Source organism: Pholcus phalangioides, unplaced genomic scaffold, assembly GCF_987345545.1.
Source record: "Pholcus phalangioides strain wild (caught in Gottingen) unplaced genomic scaffold, Ppha-v1.0 ptg000004l_1, whole genome shotgun sequence".
Lineage (NCBI taxonomy): Eukaryota > Metazoa > Arthropoda > Arachnida > Araneae > Pholcidae > Pholcus > Pholcus phalangioides.
In genome coordinates this window covers 12017774-12036291 of record NW_028301597.1, presented here as the reverse complement: position 1 = coordinate 12036291, position 18518 = coordinate 12017774, and the positions used below count along the sequence as shown (strand labels likewise).

At 35.7% G+C, this 18518-nt stretch overlaps 1 protein-coding gene across 2 annotated transcripts in view; it reads right to left on the bottom strand.

The window, feature by feature from the left end:
- Nmt (N-myristoyl transferase) overlaps positions 1–18518 on the bottom strand; it is a 338957-nt gene that overhangs the window by 292933 nt on the left and 27506 nt on the right. For both annotated transcript variants that reach the window (XM_089256021.1, XM_089256022.1), the window contains exon 2: positions 13400–13505. In XM_089256021.1, the coding sequence (XP_089112147.1) occupies positions 13400–13505 (106 nt within the window). The remainder of the gene's footprint in view (positions 1–13399; positions 13506–18518) is intronic.

Here is an 18518-nt window from a genome sequence, read left to right as displayed (position 1 = left end):
GCCTATGTTCAATGGTGATAATTAAAACATTGTTTATCTTTTAATTTTATTTGCAGTCATTTTATGTATTTTTTCCTTCACAAATTCTCCCTCACACTGTCCGAAGTCATGAAAAATAAAACAACAAATGTCGAACCATTTCTCCTTTGTCTCTGTATCTCATTTTACTAGGATGTTTTTTTAAATACACATTTCTGTGTCTGTAATTTGTTTATTTAAATTTATGTTGAGCTTTGAATTTTAATTTTGGTAATAGCGCTGGAATTAACGATTATGCAGTATGATTCTTTTTTTGTGGTATGAACTTCAGATAACAAAGCTATGTCATTGCATTTATTTATTTTTTGTTTTATTTTACAACTTCTATTTTCTCAGCGACTTTTATTTTGTTTCTTTTAACTACATTGATGAGACTTGATTGATGTTCCTATCCCTTCACACGGCATAATAGCAATAAGCTTCCTTATGATTTTCAGCAGTAAATGAGTATAAATTAATGAAAAAGTGATGGGTATATAGAGCATGGGTGGAGTGCCCCCCCCCCCCCAGCGTTAAAGGTGGAGTCGACTAATCTAATGTATATATTCATATAGCATAGCTGCCAACTTTTGAAAATGGCTGGCAAATCTGTAAGTGACGATTTTCTAAATTCTATGGTTCCAACAACAACTATGGTTTGCCATCAGGAACAGGCCATCCTATCACACAGCTGCCAACTTTTGACAATAAAAATTAGGGAGATTTTCGAGCAGACCTGTATTTTATTCTAAAACCACTCTCTAATAAATCCAAAAGGGATTTTTCCAAATAAAAGAAACTTTCCACACACAAAAGTTAGATAGTAGGGAATAAAATCCCTACTTAAAAATTGAAGTCAAATAAAATAATGATTTTACACACATGGAAATTAAACCCTTGGGAATAAAATCCCCACGCAAAAAACAAGTGAAATTGGAGGTCAAAACTTCAAAATGGTGATCTAAAAAAATAAATATTGTGTTCAATCAGAAGTGCTGTGAACAAACATTCTGTGCGAATGACCCCAAAATCATCGGAAAATGAAGGGGAAAAAAGCGTCAATTTCTGAAGAACAATAACTTTTTGTGACGTTGGATGTTTTTTTAATTTTACATGAGTGATGATGTCAGTCTTTCTATGTGACCGATGTTTATGTCCCTAAAACAACTAGTACAAAAAAGAAAAGTCGCCCTTTTCTGGAACGTTTGACGAAAGGAAATTCATCAGGGAATAAGTATCTTTAAAATTGATTAAATAAGTTTTTGCTTACCAGTATTCATGTATTGTTATATCGCATGTACGTAACTTAAACCAAAGAAATTTTGACTACATGGGTGTCACTATAATCTTTAATTATTATCCAGGACTATTGGCTGCTAAGCTATTTCCCTGCACAATAAGACAAACAACTTTCCTTGTTACCATCAGAGGGTTTGTAAAACTTCCTTAAAAAGGAATTTCCCCATTTATGACGTGTGACATCATTTCGAAAGGGAAAAAAACAGAGGCAAAAGACTTCATGCCCCACAAGAAATTCCTTAGGGATTGTTTTCAGAAGCAGGGATTTTTTAATGAAGTAGGGAATTTTTAAAACAATTAGGGATTTTTTGTGATTTTTGTAAAAATTCGGAAGATTCAATAACTTTTCAGGAGGTCGAGGGATGAAGCTAAAATTCGGGAGATCCCCGGAGAATTCGGGAGACTTGGCAGCTATGCGAAAGGTGCATACATTCAGTTCAATATGCATAAATATATTAGCTCCTGGTGCAAGTCCTGCATTCCTTGCCAGAGGACTAAAATATACATACGTTCACATACATACAAAGTTTCCTTTATGTGACTGATATTCCAGGTAAAAGATTCTCCCATGTGCATGTAGATCTCGTTGGGTCTTTGCCTACATGTCAAGGCTATAGTTATTATTTAACTATGGTTGATCAATTTACGAGATGGCCAGAGGCTATACCTCTCAAGAACAGCACAACCAAATCTGTGGCACATGCATTCATCATGAAATGGATAGAATCCCTTTGAAAATTACAGTCCTCAAGGATCTCAATTTGAATCTTGGCGTCTTTGAAAGACACCTGGGTGGACGCCTTACCACTGGTCCTGCTTGGTATGTGGACGACTCTTCGGAAAGACTTGGGTGCCTCGATCCCTGAGTTTGTATATTGAGTAACATTAAGGGTCCCTGGAGACTTTTTCGTACGAAGTCCAACTAATATAAATGCACCCGAATACATTAAAAGTCATTAAAACGACTATTCCAACAAGTGAGGCCAGTTTCAGTAGTCCAACATGGCAATAAAACAACTTATGTTCCTAAAGAACTTACTACTTGCAAGTAGGGTTTTATTTGCAAGGGTCCTGGCAAAAGAGCTCTACGGCCGACATAGAATGGTCCTTTCAAGGTGTTGAGCTACCTCATAAACTTCCCGACATGGAAGAAGATTGAAAATTGTTAAATTATCTGCACCAGATGAATCGTCTGTGAACCATTTCAGCAGTAGCTTTGGTGCCAGGGTGGGAGAGGTTGTGCACTGCATAAAATTTAGCACGGCAAAATACTGACGGTACGTAAGGTCTAATTGAACCCGTGGAAACATCACACTGTAGAGTGACTTCAGGAGAACCGAAAGTCATTAGTTTTATATGGGGACCTGAGCCGTTTCACGATCCTGAGCGCAAGCCATCTCGGCGAAGTTGATACTAGGAGGAATTTCAATTTCCAATATTGTTGACAATGCATTGACTACACATTTCGACCGCCCAAAATGTGCTTGATACATGTGGAAAATTGGCTAATGAATTCTAGATGATGAATCTGCCTAAGTGAACACTTTTCACTTTTTTGGGAAAATGTATAGGCCAATGGTTTATGATCAGTAAGGATTTCGAAGTCAGATCCTTCTAGCATGTTGAAAATATTTAATTACTGAATATATCGTGAGCAGTTGCGATCGTATGTATCAAGCCCATTTTGGGCGGTCGAAATGTGTAGTCGATGCATTGTCAACAATATTGGAAATTGAAATTCCTCCTAGTATCAACTTCGTCGAGATGGCTTGCGCTCGGGATGAGGAAGAATTGCGATTGCTTCATGAAACGGCTCAGGTCCCCATTTAAAACTAATGACTTTCGGTTCTCCTGAAGTCACTCTACAATGTGATGTTTCCACTGGTTCAATTAGACCTTATGTACCGTCAGTATTTTGCCGTGCTAAATTTGATGCAGTGCACAACCTCTCCCACCCTGGCACCAAAGCTACTGCTGAAATGGTTCACAGACGATTCATCTGGTGGAAATAATTTCACACACATTCTTCTGTTGGTGCATTCGGATCGTCTTAAGCAAGGTTCTCGCATGTCTATATTGACATATATTGAAATTGTGGGTCCACTTCCACCAAGTAAAGGAAATCACTACATAGTGACTTGCAGTGACCAATTCACCAGATGTCAGGAAGCTATTCCTGTCCCCGATCAGACTGCTAAAACTGTGGCATTTGCTTTCCTCTCGAATGATATGTCCCGTTTTGGCGCTCCAGAATACATTACTACAGACAGGGGTTCTCAGTTTGAATCTGAACTCTTTTTATCTCTTTCTAAGCTGCTGGATGTGTACAGGGTACATACTACTGCTTACCACCCACAAATCAATGGAGATATCGACCTGAAAGCTACCATCCTGTGTCACGTCACTGAAAGATGGGTCGGCATTTTTCCTACCATTCTACTTGGAACACGTTCAAGTTTCAAACCAGATTTTTGAGCTACACCAGCAAACGTGGTCTACTGAACATCTCAGAGGTTACCTGGAGACGTGTTAAAAGATTCCGGTAAGCACATCTCAAAATCCGATTACAATCCAATTATTCATGAACTTGCGTATGTCTATGTCAAAGCTTCGCCTTTGTTCAATCATTCCTCAAAAAACATTTTTGTGCACGAGGACTTGGTTAAATCCACATATGTTTTTGCAGGGCCCCAACTAGATGCTTGGTCATCCGGGGCAAGTTCGCATTTTGGCACCCCCTTGTAATGTTGAAGGTAAGGTTTGAGAAAGAAATTTGCGCCCCCTCTGGTCCAGCGCCCGGGGCACGAGACCCGCCTGCTCCCCCCCAGTTGCGACCGTATTTTTGTGAGGGTTGGCACTGTAAGGCATTCGCTACAGCAGCCTTACCAAGGACCTTATGAAGTTTTGAGCAGGACTGATAAATTTTTTACTTTGCGTGTTAATAATGAATATAAGTATATTTCTATTGGTAGTTTAAAACCTGCATTTTTGGCCAATTCTCTTGAATGCAAAGAATCTTATGTTTGCAAATCATCTCCATGTAATGCCCCAGCCTCACCACAGGGCTTAGTCATGAGGTCCAAATGAAAAGTTTGTTTTGTAACACCTTATCAAGCTTAACATAATTCGCACTTGTGGGAAATTAAAGCAAGTGTATGCTGGTGTTGGTGCTCAAATATCATAAATCTGCCAAACATGGTTTTCGTGAGACAACCTTTTCTTTATCTCTCTTTTGCTATTCGAGAGAGAAAGCTTTCATTTCTTACAGTGTTAAGATGTTATTTTCTATGTGTCTATGTATACTAGTTTCTTTTTATATGTGTAACGTACCATGTGTTTCTTCAAATTAATAAACTTTATATTTAGCCGTTCTCTGGAATTTAAGTAAGTATTGTGGAGTCAGAGTTGAGCTACCTATAGATAAGTCACTGCTTCAATTTCAGTGCCAGTACACCCATTTCTACACCAGTGATTCACCCATAATGGTGATTATGTGGCGAACTGAACTTTTTGACTTTAACCATAACCGTGAAATATACGTCACATCGTGGATCTATAAATACTGCTGAATTCTATTGTACATTCGAATTGCATTATATTCGTTCATCTGTATAACCACCATTCAATAGTTCACGTTAATTAATCATGTTATTCGTTCTGAATATTTAACCTTCTGATAAATGTAATAAATAACAGTTATGTTGATTATGGAGTCTACTGATATTTCTGAAGTTCTATCATTCCTTCAATTATATGACCATAGCAAAGGAAATCCACGCTCATTTGGACTCCATTAACTTTTTCTTCCCAACCAACACGGCTTCAGACGATCCCTTGCTACTACATCCCAGCTGTCCCTTATGCTTTTTTCAAAGCCATTGATAAGTTACAAACCAATATCATCATCTTAGAATTTTCTAAAGCCTATGATGAAGTTCCACACAATAGACTCCTCCTTAAACTTTCAAATCTTGGTCTTAATGTACAATTGCTCAAATGGATAAAAGCTTCCCTAAAAATTCATACACAATTTCTTCATTTAAAAGATCATGATTCACCTTTTGCCACTGTAAATTCAGGTACTCCTCAAGGAGCGGTTCTCTCGCCTTTATTGTTTTTAATATAAATAAATGATTTCCCTGAAACCCTGAACTGCACCACTAGATTTTTTACTGATGGTAATCTACCACACAATTAATCAGAAGTCTGATCAAGAAACTCTAACGTAATCGTGGTGCTCATTTTATAATATGCCTATCAACCAATCTAAAACAGTTTTCATGTGAGATTTATTCGTAAAACTCTCCCCTCGAATTCTCATACTCAAGCAATATTATCTAACGGATCTAACATCAAAAATCCCACTCTTTACCCACTGAAACAAATTTACACCTCCTTGCTACTAACTTTAATACTCATTTCATAAATACTGCACAACAAACAATAGTACAAAACAACTTTCTACAATTCATATGTTCTAATGAAAACTGTTTTTCTTGCTTGAACAGATATTGGTGAAATTACAAAAATCGTAAGGTCCTTGCGCAATTTGGCTACTTGCTTTGATATCATAACTGCAAAGGCTTTAAAAAGTCTTCCTTCCTGTACTTTACATCGTCTTGCAGATCTTATAAATAATTTCATCAAAAATGGGGAATACCTTAAGTCTCTCAAATCAGCAGTTGTGATCCCTATTTACAAAAATGGAGATTCCAAATGTTTGCCAGGGTTTAAACCACGTTGGTTTAAACCATGGTTTAAACATTGGTTTTAACCAACTGGTTTTTTTAAAAAAACCACTTTGGTTTTTTTCAAAAAATCAGATAAAAGTGGCCTAAATATCATTTTTTTCCCTGAAAAATATCATATTTGTTCATTATTAGCCAAAATGTTTCATTTTTACCTCATTTTATATCCTTGGGGTACATTCTGATGGTATATCTTTAAATGTCATAAGATTTTATACGTGGTTTTTTTCAAAAAGTCTCATAAAAGTGGCCAGAATATATATATTTTTTTCATATGAAGTATTTTAGTCATTTAAAGTTATATATAAAAGCCAAAACTTCTCATTCTTACAACATTTTCTAACCTTTGGCTACATTCTGATGCTCTATCTTTAGCAAATTCATGAATAAGGATTGTATCACACATCTAAATGTAGTGGTTTATTATCTCACAGGGTTTCTTTTTCCCTTCACAAAGAAGCAGCTACAGTAGTGACACCATCATGCTAGGGCAGGTGGTCCTATAATCCAATAAAGACACCAGCTGTCCTTAAAGGACAAAGACTGGTGTACTAGTTGTTACATTACCTCACATACATTTTCATTCCCATAAGAAGTATCACATCTCCTACTGTATATCTCCCAGTCTTAATATTCAATAGTTGTTTTTTTATACTTTCACACACACACTGTTAAGCCCAGTTAATCAAGGTTCTACTGTATAGTAGTAACAGACTTATAAAAAATAATCAGCTATATACAGGGTGATTATAATTTAAGTTTTGATTCCAAAACTATACAATAAGTACTGATCGGAATGACCTGAAAATTTGCATGGATACTCCTGAAGCAATGGACGTTTCTTTCGCAAAAGAAAAAAGTGCAAAATGTGCAAGTAGATGATGCTGTACTTGGCCAGCAGTATAATCTATTTTGTGCAACCACATCATTTCGGCACTTCCACAGCATCAGTGTGTGGATAGAACTTCTATCAAGATGCACATTGCAGTACCAGCAAAGCAGCTGCTGAAGACCCATTTTGACAGGATGCACCTTGCAACTACTGGCTGTGGGGGTACCTCAAAATGTTATAAACAGTGGCCAGATTGCAAACTTTGATGAATTGTAATCTCCAGCACATTCCCTATATGTTAGAAGTTCCTCATTCCTCAGGAATATGAACGGGGGAAAGGGGGCAAGTTTGGTTTGATAAAGCTGAATTGCAAGCACATCCACATTATGACCATGGCATATTCCGATTCTGCTGTTGAACAAGAATTTTTGTGCTTTCAACCGCATAGCCAGAACACGCGGTGAACAACATATTTAACATTTTTTGAGTAAGTTGTAGTTACTTGTTCAATTACTTCATTTTTTTGTGATGTTTCCGTGAATTATGGACTCATGCAATGCTATAATTAAGTTATAATTTTGCCTTGACTGGCTATCGTTTCCATTCTGCGAGAAAATTTCCCACATGTTGGATGATGTCATTAATTTTACATTTTTAAGTATTTTTTCCCCTTTATCTAATAAAATTGAATTTTTTCAGGAATATTCATGTCAATTTTCAAGTCATTCTGACAATCGCTCTTTTTTTAGTGTTTTGAAATCAGAACCTTAGTTATAATCACCCTGTATATCGTAAATCATCGTTAATTAATCTGCATTATTTATGCATCATTAAATGCATTATATTCACATAATTTTTATTACTTTTTGCAAAATAGCTTCGTAATTAAGTATACTGAAAGTAACTGGAGAAAAACCTTTATATATTATATGATTAATAATAACATTAAAAGAATTTTCAAACACACAGTAATCCATTGAGTTAAGCAAAAAATAATTAAATGGCAAAAGTTGGTTTTTGTTAAAATTTAATAAATATTTATTGATTAATTAGCATGGGAATAGTGTTAATTACATTAATAAACATTTTATTTTTGTTAGTTATTGGAAGTTTGAATGATTTTTCAGAAATTTCATTGTTTTTAATGTTAATACTATTTTTTTAAAACAAAAAACCGGTTTAAACCAAAAAAACCTGGTTTAAACCAAAAAAACCCGGTTTTTTGGTTTTTTTCAAAAAAACCGGTTTTTTTACCAACCCTGGTTTGCATAACTATAGACCTATTCCTATCTTATCTCAAACCTCTAAAATTTTTGAAACTGTTTTTAAATCCAGAATTTACTCTTATATAGATCACACTAAAAAGCAATAGAAGTATTTCTAGACATCAAGAAAGCCTTTGACCGTGCCAATCATAATATTCTACTCTCAAAATAACATACTTATGGAATTAGAGGAAATGTATTTAGCATCTTCAAATCTTGACAATAGAAACCTAGATAGTAAAATGCAACAACTTTCTGAGTGATATCCTGCAAATAAAAATGGTAGTCCCCGAAGGATCGCTAATGTGTGGGACCACTGATATTCATAATCTTTATTAATGACCTTTGTAAACTCGACATAGTAGGAAAAATTATCACCTTTGCTGATGACACAGTCATACTTTATTCAGGAACAGAATATTTGGCACACACTGACATTACTAACAATGACCTCATCAAAATTAGAAATTGGATTCAATGTAATGTTCCACAAATAAATGTAACAAAAAATAAATGTATTAATTTTTCCTTTCAATCCATTCCTCAAATCAACTATGATATAACTTTCCATGTCTGTTCACATTTCACCTCATGCACATGTCAATGTGTTAAACAAGTAACATCCATTATACCTTAGTGTTCATATTAACCAAAATTTGAAATGGAAAAAAATTACATATTAAATACCTTCAAACTGGGCTTCGTTTTATTTTATATAAGCTCTATCATCTGAAATCATACATTAATAACCATTTTCTCATAACATTCTATTATTCAATGTTTCATTCATATTTAATGTATGGTCTTTCAGTTTGAAGAGGAGATTTAACTAATATTAAGCCAATTGTTTCTCTCCAAAAAAAAAAAAGCTGTCCGATGCATCATTAATGATTATGTTATCCCTCTATTTGATCAAGTTCATAGATTAAGAATTCTCCCAGTACATTACCTCTATTTTCATAAATCCTTATTAATAACAAAAACACCAATACTCCTTACCTCTTAACGTATAATGTACTTCTGCTCGTCTAAATGCTATTTACTCACTGCCATTAGTTCACAAAAATATTCTTAAAAAGCACATCAGCTTTCTGGTTCAGAAATTTTATAATAATCTACCCAGAGAAATCATTGACACTACTGCATTTACTCTCTTTAAAAAATGCCTCAAACTTTATCTGCTCGAGCTCACTAACATTGAGTCCCATTTCTGATTTCATCCCCAAACATTATGCTTAATTAAATCGTATCTTTAAATCACCTTCTATAATGCTGTACAAATTTGTATGTTGGTTCCATATTTATCATGTATATCATTAACTTTTTCTTTATATATTAAGAATATATATATATATTCTATATATATAAAGAATATAAGGGGTCTATATTAAGAATTCATGTTGATATTATTCATATGTAATTTTTATAGCACCTTCCACCGTTGCATGAGAATATCCTTTATTACTATTACAATTTCAAATGTTTTATTTACTTTTTGTTAATCATTTTATTTTTATTGTAACTACTTTCTCTTTTGTACTTTTTTCCACCACCATATATTTGAAAATAATATCGCTGTAATGTATTTTATAAACCTATTCATTGTAACAACCAGTATGGGACACTGTCTCCTTGGTTGCTATTTTTATCATATAATATGTATTCACACAAATTGCAAAATAAATTTGAAATTGAAAAATTGAGATAATGTAACCATATCTCAAGTTTCTCAATTTAAATAGCTGGATGTCATAATCTCAGCTGACCTCCATTAGAATAATGATATCGATTATGTCTACCAGAAATATCTCAACAAACCTCAACAAACACAACCTCAAACATTCTACTCGTGACGCCCGACTTCTTGGCTACCAAACTTATATTTCTCCAATTTTTTCTTATGCAGCTGAGGTCTGGGACCCCCACACCTCTAGTAACATTGACAAACTTGAATCTGCCCAAAATAAATCCGCCCACTTTATTCACGACTGCTGGTTTTCTTTCAGTTCAGTTTTTGATCTTAAACTCGAACTTAATCTCCACCCACTCGCTACTCATCAACTTATCTCCCGCTTAGCCATGCTTTACAAGATTATTCATTCATTTAAATTTTGATACGTCCAGTATTCTGACAAAGCCTTCTTGTTTCCAATAGACTTGACCACCCCAAAAAATTAAAACCTATTTTTGCCTCTACAGATTGTTTTAAAATCAGTTTCTTTCCCAATACCATATTTAAATGGAACAAGCTCTCCTCTACTACTGTTAACTCCCGCGCAATCTCTGATTTCTTGTCAAATGTTACAAAGCATATGTATACAAATCTATCATGTCCTCTTGTATAGGCTCCTTGAATGGCCAACAATATTGCATAAATAAATAAATTGACCAGCTTCCTTTGTGCTCTGCACCTAGGGATTAGATTCAACTCCATATTCACCAGGTCTTCCACATTTCTTTTAATAAAGATTTTAAACATCTTTCGATAACATGCATATTACAGTCAGTTCTGCTTATTCGCGGGGGTTACACTCCGGGAGTGACTGCGAATAACAGAAACCATAGGTTTTTTATTATATATCTCGTTTATTGAACATCATGAGAAAGAGCAGGGTGATGCAGAGGTAGAAGAAAAAGTAAAAGAGGGTGCAGCGATTGGTGTTTTCTGAAAGAATGTTGTGATTTTTATGTTTGCTTTGTCTTCTTCATATCATCAAGTATATTGGAGTATGTTGACAAGGCTTCCTCTACTAATTTTTCTACATGTGAAGAACGTAAAATAGAGGGATCTATGTTATGAAAATAGTCTATTGCTGATTTGAGCTTGCGATTCCCTTCCGCTATGTTATTTGTGATGAACTTCTACTTCTTTATCTCGATCTTCTTCATCTGGTGCTGCTTCAGTTTCAGGACCAGTCAACTGCATTAACTCCTCCTCGGTCAACCCAATATCTAAAGAACTTTGAGAATAGCATGCATTCACTATCAAGATACTGTACCTCCTGACTTCTGGAATGAAAAACCGTTTAAACCAATCCAGGAAAAGTGTGTTCATAATCCATTGTTCGTCCAAAGTACTGGGAGCTTTGGCTTATCCTTCCCTTCAATGCTCACGGATTCGAAGATTTGAAAATGATGGTGGGCTTTATCATGTACCCATTCGCATTTGCGCAAAACAAGTAAGTCTATCTCTACTTGCCTTAAAATCAGGATCTCACTTTTTTTCTCTTGCTTAACTTCTTCGCTGCATTTTCTTCCAAAATAGTGTAGTTTCGTCACAGCGTTAAATACCTGCTGATGTGCATAACCCTTCTCTTCAATAATTTTCTACAAAGTCTTTGGAAATTTTCTAGCTGCCTCCTGATCGGTAGAGGCTTGATCGCCAGTGCTTTTTACATTGCGCAATCTGAATCGTTTCTTAAACCTATGAAACAACTTTTACTTGCATAAAGTTCTGATGAAATAGACGTTTCACCAGCCCATTCCTTATGGAAAAATAAAATTTTTCCCCTTTTCTGTTATAATATTACAATCAATTGGAATACATTTTTGTGACAGTCTTGTACCCAAAAAAAAAAACATTTTCTGTACGTGAAACACATGGATCCCATAGGCGCTGCAAAGTTTTGACTGCCATGGGTGCAGCTACTGCTATGAATTTCAGATTCATTTTTCCTGATATATCTCACCGTAGATTCGTTTATTCCGTAATGGCGGACCACAGAAGGTATTGACTTCACCAAGCATAGTCAATATATACAATTTTTCTTGTCAAGTTTTCACTTTTATTTACCTTTTCAAAGCATTATCAGTAGCGTTTAGAAGAATGAGCCATCCTAAACAAGCACAACTCAAATTTTGTAAACAAAACACGTGAACAACGATTGCTGAGTGTTGGCCAAAAAAATTTTCCAATAAATAAAAAAAACCTGCGAATATGGAAACCGCGAATACCGGGGGGCCGACTGTATACTCATGCGGAACTTGAACTCTGTGAACTACGCAGCCACAGATAGGGAAAAAATTTTCATCACCCTTATATCATTTGCTTACACTTGAAAAATCTCCAAAACCGGCCCTGACCACACTAGGTTACTTTCACTTCAGCATCACTAAAGTCAAATAAAGGAAAAATAAAATTCAAATTTTGTGATTTAAATCAATGATTTTTAAAAAAAATCAAGTGATTTAAATCACAATTTAAATCAAGCTGATTTAAATTGGTGTACCTTGCAATGCATATTAAAACTATGTATCCCTCCCTTTTAATGTTTTCAATAAAATGCAGACGTGCCAACTTTTGAAATACAGAAATCCGGAGATTCCCCGAGAGTGGTGGGGGTCTTCAAAAAAAATAAAAAAAAATAAAAAAATTTGAAATTTTTTTTTTTTTATCAATTAAGAAAAAGTTACATTTCCCCCCCCCCCCCTTCCCAAGGCAGGTTCTGCATTGCCCCTGAGCAGAATATAATTCCATGCCAGTCTTTCCATGTAAAATAGAGAAATCACATCTACATACTGTTCATATAAAATGTGTTTCCTTCTGTGGATGCTATCAGTGATTCTATCTTGGGTATATGAACTCTTAAAAGCCTTATATAGCTTAAAGTTTTATATTTTCTTTCTGAAGACGTTTAATCGGAAGAAACAAGTTAAAAAATTCAAATTACAAAGCTGCCGACGAAAACGTGTTCACCGCACGGCTGTTAATGGAATACAATAACGATTATACAGGAATTTCGGCAACCAAGGCAATGCCCCTGATAAATGATTGCTGATAAACGCTACGAAAACGAAGTCGCGTCTTTGCCAGTTGCTTTTTAAATGCGGTCACAGAGACTTTTTTACGGCTGCTCGAGGGAAATGACTATGACTGTCCTCTATGGGTGTTTTCCCTAACGCCGACGGTAATCATTGACGCCACGACAACATGAAAGCTCGCGTAAAATCTCATTTTCTGTCAAAATCCGGAGTCTCTCGCCTAAATCGGGAGAGTTGGCAGGTCTGAAAATGCATTACAATTCACTTCTGATCTACTCAATGTTTTTGATAAATCCAAAGGAGGTTTATCCTTCTAATCCTCATTGATTAGCAATTTTTTTTTACATCAACATTTTATAAGAATTAATTACTTGACAACAATTTGAATGTTTCGAATTTCCAAATTTGCTATCCCAAAATCTCGAGTCACTGACATGATTATTCGAAATATAAATAATGAAATTTGTCTCACACACCTTCAAATCAGCTCCAACTCCATCAGAGGAACCATTGATTACCTCACATGTATCTTTGGATCCAGCTTTTTTCTTTTTCTTTTGTCTCTTCTTATGATCCCCATGACTGCATTCAAATCAACCAGAAGCAGGAAAAAGAAAATTAATTTTCAAAATAAGCTCCAGAGACAACAAAAAAAACATTAACAATAATTAAAAATTAAAAAAAAAGCAACCAAATTTGCAACTGTAGTAATACAGGGTTTCCAGAAAAATCTGCTCAATCATTTCCCTGACCACGACTCAAAATTTTCCCCAACCAAAAATGCATACACAGGGTTCCCACTCAAAAAAAAAAGAAAAAGTAGGACAGAGGGGGTACCCCCTAGACAACACAATCATAGCATAATATATAAAAAGTCCCTCAGAAACTTTTTTTTTTCATTGTAAAAAAATTCGAAAATTTATTTTTTCACGCCACTATTTCAATATCCTATAAGATTGACTCAAGCTAAAGCAAAGTGACAGAAATGACAGAATGATGTAACAAAAACAATTTTTGGACAAAACAGTGTACTTGCAACCGCAGATAATTCTATCCCATCTCTCCTCACAATATGTTACCTTATTATTTTATTTTTGAGGAGTCTTCCAGAGTCCAGTGTGTAAACTCTCTTCCTTAATGCACAGCAAATTACATGCAAGTTTTTTTTAAGAATGACGCTTCTTTGAAACCACTTTCAAAATCACAGTGCAAAATGTATAAGTTGCAAAATCCAATGTAAATAAGTCCAGGTGAACTGGATGGTTTTACTGTGCTGTCCATCTTTTTTAAAGGGATTTGTTTACATTTTACTGTTCAATGACAGTGTCATAATTTTCGATAAATGAAACACTTTTATTTCTAACTTTTTGCAAAGCTTTGTAAACACTGTTTATGCCTCTACATGTCCTAACAATACAGAAGACAATTTAATGCTATTGGGTAACATCACTCACAAAACTTGGAATCAGTGGTTCTTAACCAGGGGTGCGAAAGAGCATTTTAAGGGTGCGAGATAAAAAAAAAACCATGTTCACTGATAACCTGTTTAAAATCAGGGGTGGCTTTCCAATCCAGATTAATTTCAAAAAGTTTTTTTGCGGAAGCTGCAGCCTCTAATTTATGATTCCAATCTTGCAATAAGTTTTCACATGAGATCTTGAAAAGAGCTTCAAACAAAAAAACAAAAAAAGAGCAAAATGTTTGAAGTTTTGACATCTTTTTAGAAATGACTTGCACTCTGGAAAGACTGTCTTAAAAAACTCATCTGGCACTTAAAGAAGTATCTTTTACTGCCAGGCCAACAGAGGTAGCAGGCTTACCTCAAAGAGACTTGTTGTTCTATATAAATTTCACATTGTCAAAAATGTCTAAAGCTCTTTCCGAACGTTATACATTTTCAACCCATCTCTTACTAAAAAAATTCAGAGAAAACAATTCTTTCAATTTTACCCATTTGTGGTGTCTTGTAATGTCTGTGAACTGTGTGTAGCAAAAAGGAGAATTCTATAAGCAAAAAATATGTACCACCGAGGAGTTGTTTCATCCATCCAACTGCCTTCCATACAACCCACAGGTACAACACCCCTCCCCCCCATCTTAACATATTTGAATTGCCCCCATACAGAGGCAGCAAAAAAAAAACAAAAACAAGAGGATAAACCATTTTCTCAGAAGAGATAAAGAAATTAGAGCTGGTATTGGCTTTGTTTTCAACAAAGAACAATGAAAAAGAGGGTCTCCTCTTTAGACCCAGATTCCACTGCGTCGCGGCGGAAGCGGCAGCACTCGAGGGGGAATCGGAAATATATAGGTTTATACTGTACATTCAACAATACGGCGCCTTTGCTGCTGGTGGCGAAAGCAGCGAGTCTTCTGTCGCGAAAATTTACATTTTCTTTGCAGCAAAAGCTTTTGTAACCTATTGAAAGGTCTATATATTGTGTGTTCCCCCCAACTCATTGTGTACGACAAAGGAACTACTCTTTTTCCAAGGTTGCAAGAAAAAGAAGGGCTGGAAGGGATATTAAGACACTGAGCTTGGCGTTTTATTACTGTATTTTCAAACTAGATGGATATTTTTTTTCAGTGAAAAAATATCAATCTATTTCCGAAACAAACTGAGTTACATAATTAAGATTATCACTGGAAAAAATTTTCTTGTTTTTTATCTTTAGTTTTTTATGCGAATTTCAAAATGTGTCTAGTTGTTTGATTTTTTTACTATTCTCCCACCCCCACAGTCTGCTGCCAGAAGTCCCTAGCCAGAAATTTCATTTGGGGGTGACCACTTTCATTTCAGTGGGGGGACCAAAGTGATAGAATAATAGGAGGATTGGTTGGAATCAATCAATCACACAATTGGCCATTTTTTTCCCTTTTTTCGGTTATTTTCTCAAATTTCGGGGGACCACACCCCCCAAGTCCCCCCTCGTTATGGCCTTGGCCTCTAGGCATGGGCCCTTGCATCCTGAACCAGGGGCCAGGCCAGATTTTTTATGGGCCCTCACAAATGAATTTGTAGTGTGCGAAGGAGGGCCGTCTTAAGAGAATCATGGGGCCTCTGGCCAAGTAATTTTTCTGGGGTTCTACACAGAAAATTCTTGAAAATTTCAGCAGGTTCTCATTTTTGTGAAAACCCCGGCCTTTGCCCAGGTAGGCCCATGAATTAAGACAGCAATGGTGAAAAGACAAAGTAAGAATCGCCCTGTTAGCTTCTTTGGGGGGGGGGGGGTGACTTAACTGTAAATTTACGAGTGCATTTTCTTTCATGCATACATGTAAAGTCAAACCTGATTATGACAGCCTTCATGAAATTACGTTATTGTTTAGCTCGTTGAAACTGAGATAAAAGCAGGGTCGTCTTAATATATGAGCCGGGTCCCAAATGAGGGAGTCTCGTGTTACACAGAAGTAAAAAAAACTATACATAAGATTCGGAATCGGGGCCACAACTGGAGGGGAGCAGGCAGATCTGGTGCCACAAGCGCTGGACGTGAAGGGGTGCTGAATTCTCCCCCCCCCCTAATTGCTTCATACTACTTCACAAGCTCTATCAACCATTGTCAATTTCAGCCATTGCCCCGGATGAGGGGGCTGGGCGGTGTCGGGTGCTTTATTGTGAATACATAAATACATGGATATAAAACACATATTTAAAAAAAAAGACAAACAAAAAGTACATACAGATTTGAAAAAATTATGATGAAAAATTCCTATTGTACAAAATTTACGCCCATGGCTTTGTAGCCCTTTGTCGTCTTCTGTTGTCAGGCGCCAGGACCTGGACCACGTCTTCTGTTCTAGACTTGTTGGCTCGCGAACCCTCTACCGCGACCAGGCCAGCACCACGTCTTCTCTTCTAGGCTTGATGCCTTGGGTTAGTCCTCTACCGTATAAGTTTATAATTGAGGTTGCTGAGGAATTTGGCAGGGGGGAAAATTCAAGGAACGGAACGGTGAAAGTGAACGGCATTTGGCACAAAATAATTCTTTGATTGGCCCGCTCGAACTGATAACAGTAAAAAATTAATTAAAAAAATTTTTTTTTTTCTGCTTATGAAATTTGTTCATTTGCTTTAATTTGCATAAGGAATTTTTTTCAATTTTGACGCCTTTTCTTAATTTTTAACTAATTTCAAACGTTAAATATTGTATCAAAAATTGAAATCATTTTACCACTTAAAATTTTTTTGTATTATCTAACACTTTGCGAAAACTAATTAGCCCACTAATCAGACAACTTCGATTTGGCGCTAAATAATTTAGACAACCCTGGTATGTCACATGACACTTTACGAAAAAAAAAGGTGGCAAAGAAAACAATGGGTGTTTGCCACAAAATTCCTTATCTCACAGCAGATCTACGAGCGGTGAAAAACTTTGGTGGGATCTCAGCCTTAGACCCCCCCCCCTCATCCAGTTACTGAAAAAGCAGGTTCAGTGACCTTGACTAGCATTGGTTTCCAGTATGTAAAATCTCGCCCTTCAACTGGTAAGACATTTTGCTCAAGTACACCAAAGTGTGTCTCAGTAGGGGATCCAGAGGAAAATGCAGATAAAGATTGTTGATAAGGCTTCCTTATTCTCTCCCAGAGGATCTGAAAGAGATGAGGCCAGTGGTAGAGTTATAAATTCAATGGGGGAAAAGCTCTCTAACTCGATTGATGATGACCACATTTCACCCATTTTCAGAAATGTTTTGATGAGTTCAAAAGGTTTTACATTAATTTTGTGTTTCAGAAATTCTGTGTTTCATTGTTTCTGGCTTTTTTTTTTAAATATATTTATGCATCAAAAATTCTCCCCACACACACACACCTTTATGGAGGGTTACTTCCTGTTATTCTTCTTTTTGGAAATTGAAAACTCAATTTGTGGAAAGCCACAGATAGATGTGATTTTTGAAATTTTAGGGCAAGAGATGGTCCAGAAAACTAAATTGAAATATTTCAACTGAGAAGAAAGCAACATATTTTTTGACCAATTGCTGTCACAAGGTAAGTTAAATTTTAGGCTATCAAATTGTAAAAAAAGTACCATAGTAATAATGAAAAAGATCAGTTTTTCTTAAATTCTGGGCCTTTGTAATATTTACATGTATTTGTATGCAAAATCATACATCAATTTATACGAATTTGACAAAAGCTGTTATGGTCTGACCCACCTATTACATAACTTTACTGTACACAGAAAGATTCAATGATATTTCATCAGGAATCAAAGTTTTTAAACTAAAATTATTCATCTCATTTGATGAAGTTCAAGACATTCAAACTATAAAAAGAAAACCTTCACATATAAGCATGAGGATAAGAATTTATGACAAAACATTAGACTTTGTGATTATCATGGACAACAACCACTAATGTAATGGCAACCATTTTCAGGCTGGATCTGCAAATGAAAAAAAAAAAATTTTTCATGATTAAATTCAATTCCCCAACCCTAAACTCCAACTGATGAGTTGCACTTCACAGTGATTTGTGCCTAACTTGATGGTGATAACCATGGGTTGCCCAGAAACTGCTAAAGTGAGTATAATAATGCTGAGGGAAACATAAAGGAAAGACAAATTATAGCCCTTCTAAAAAGAATA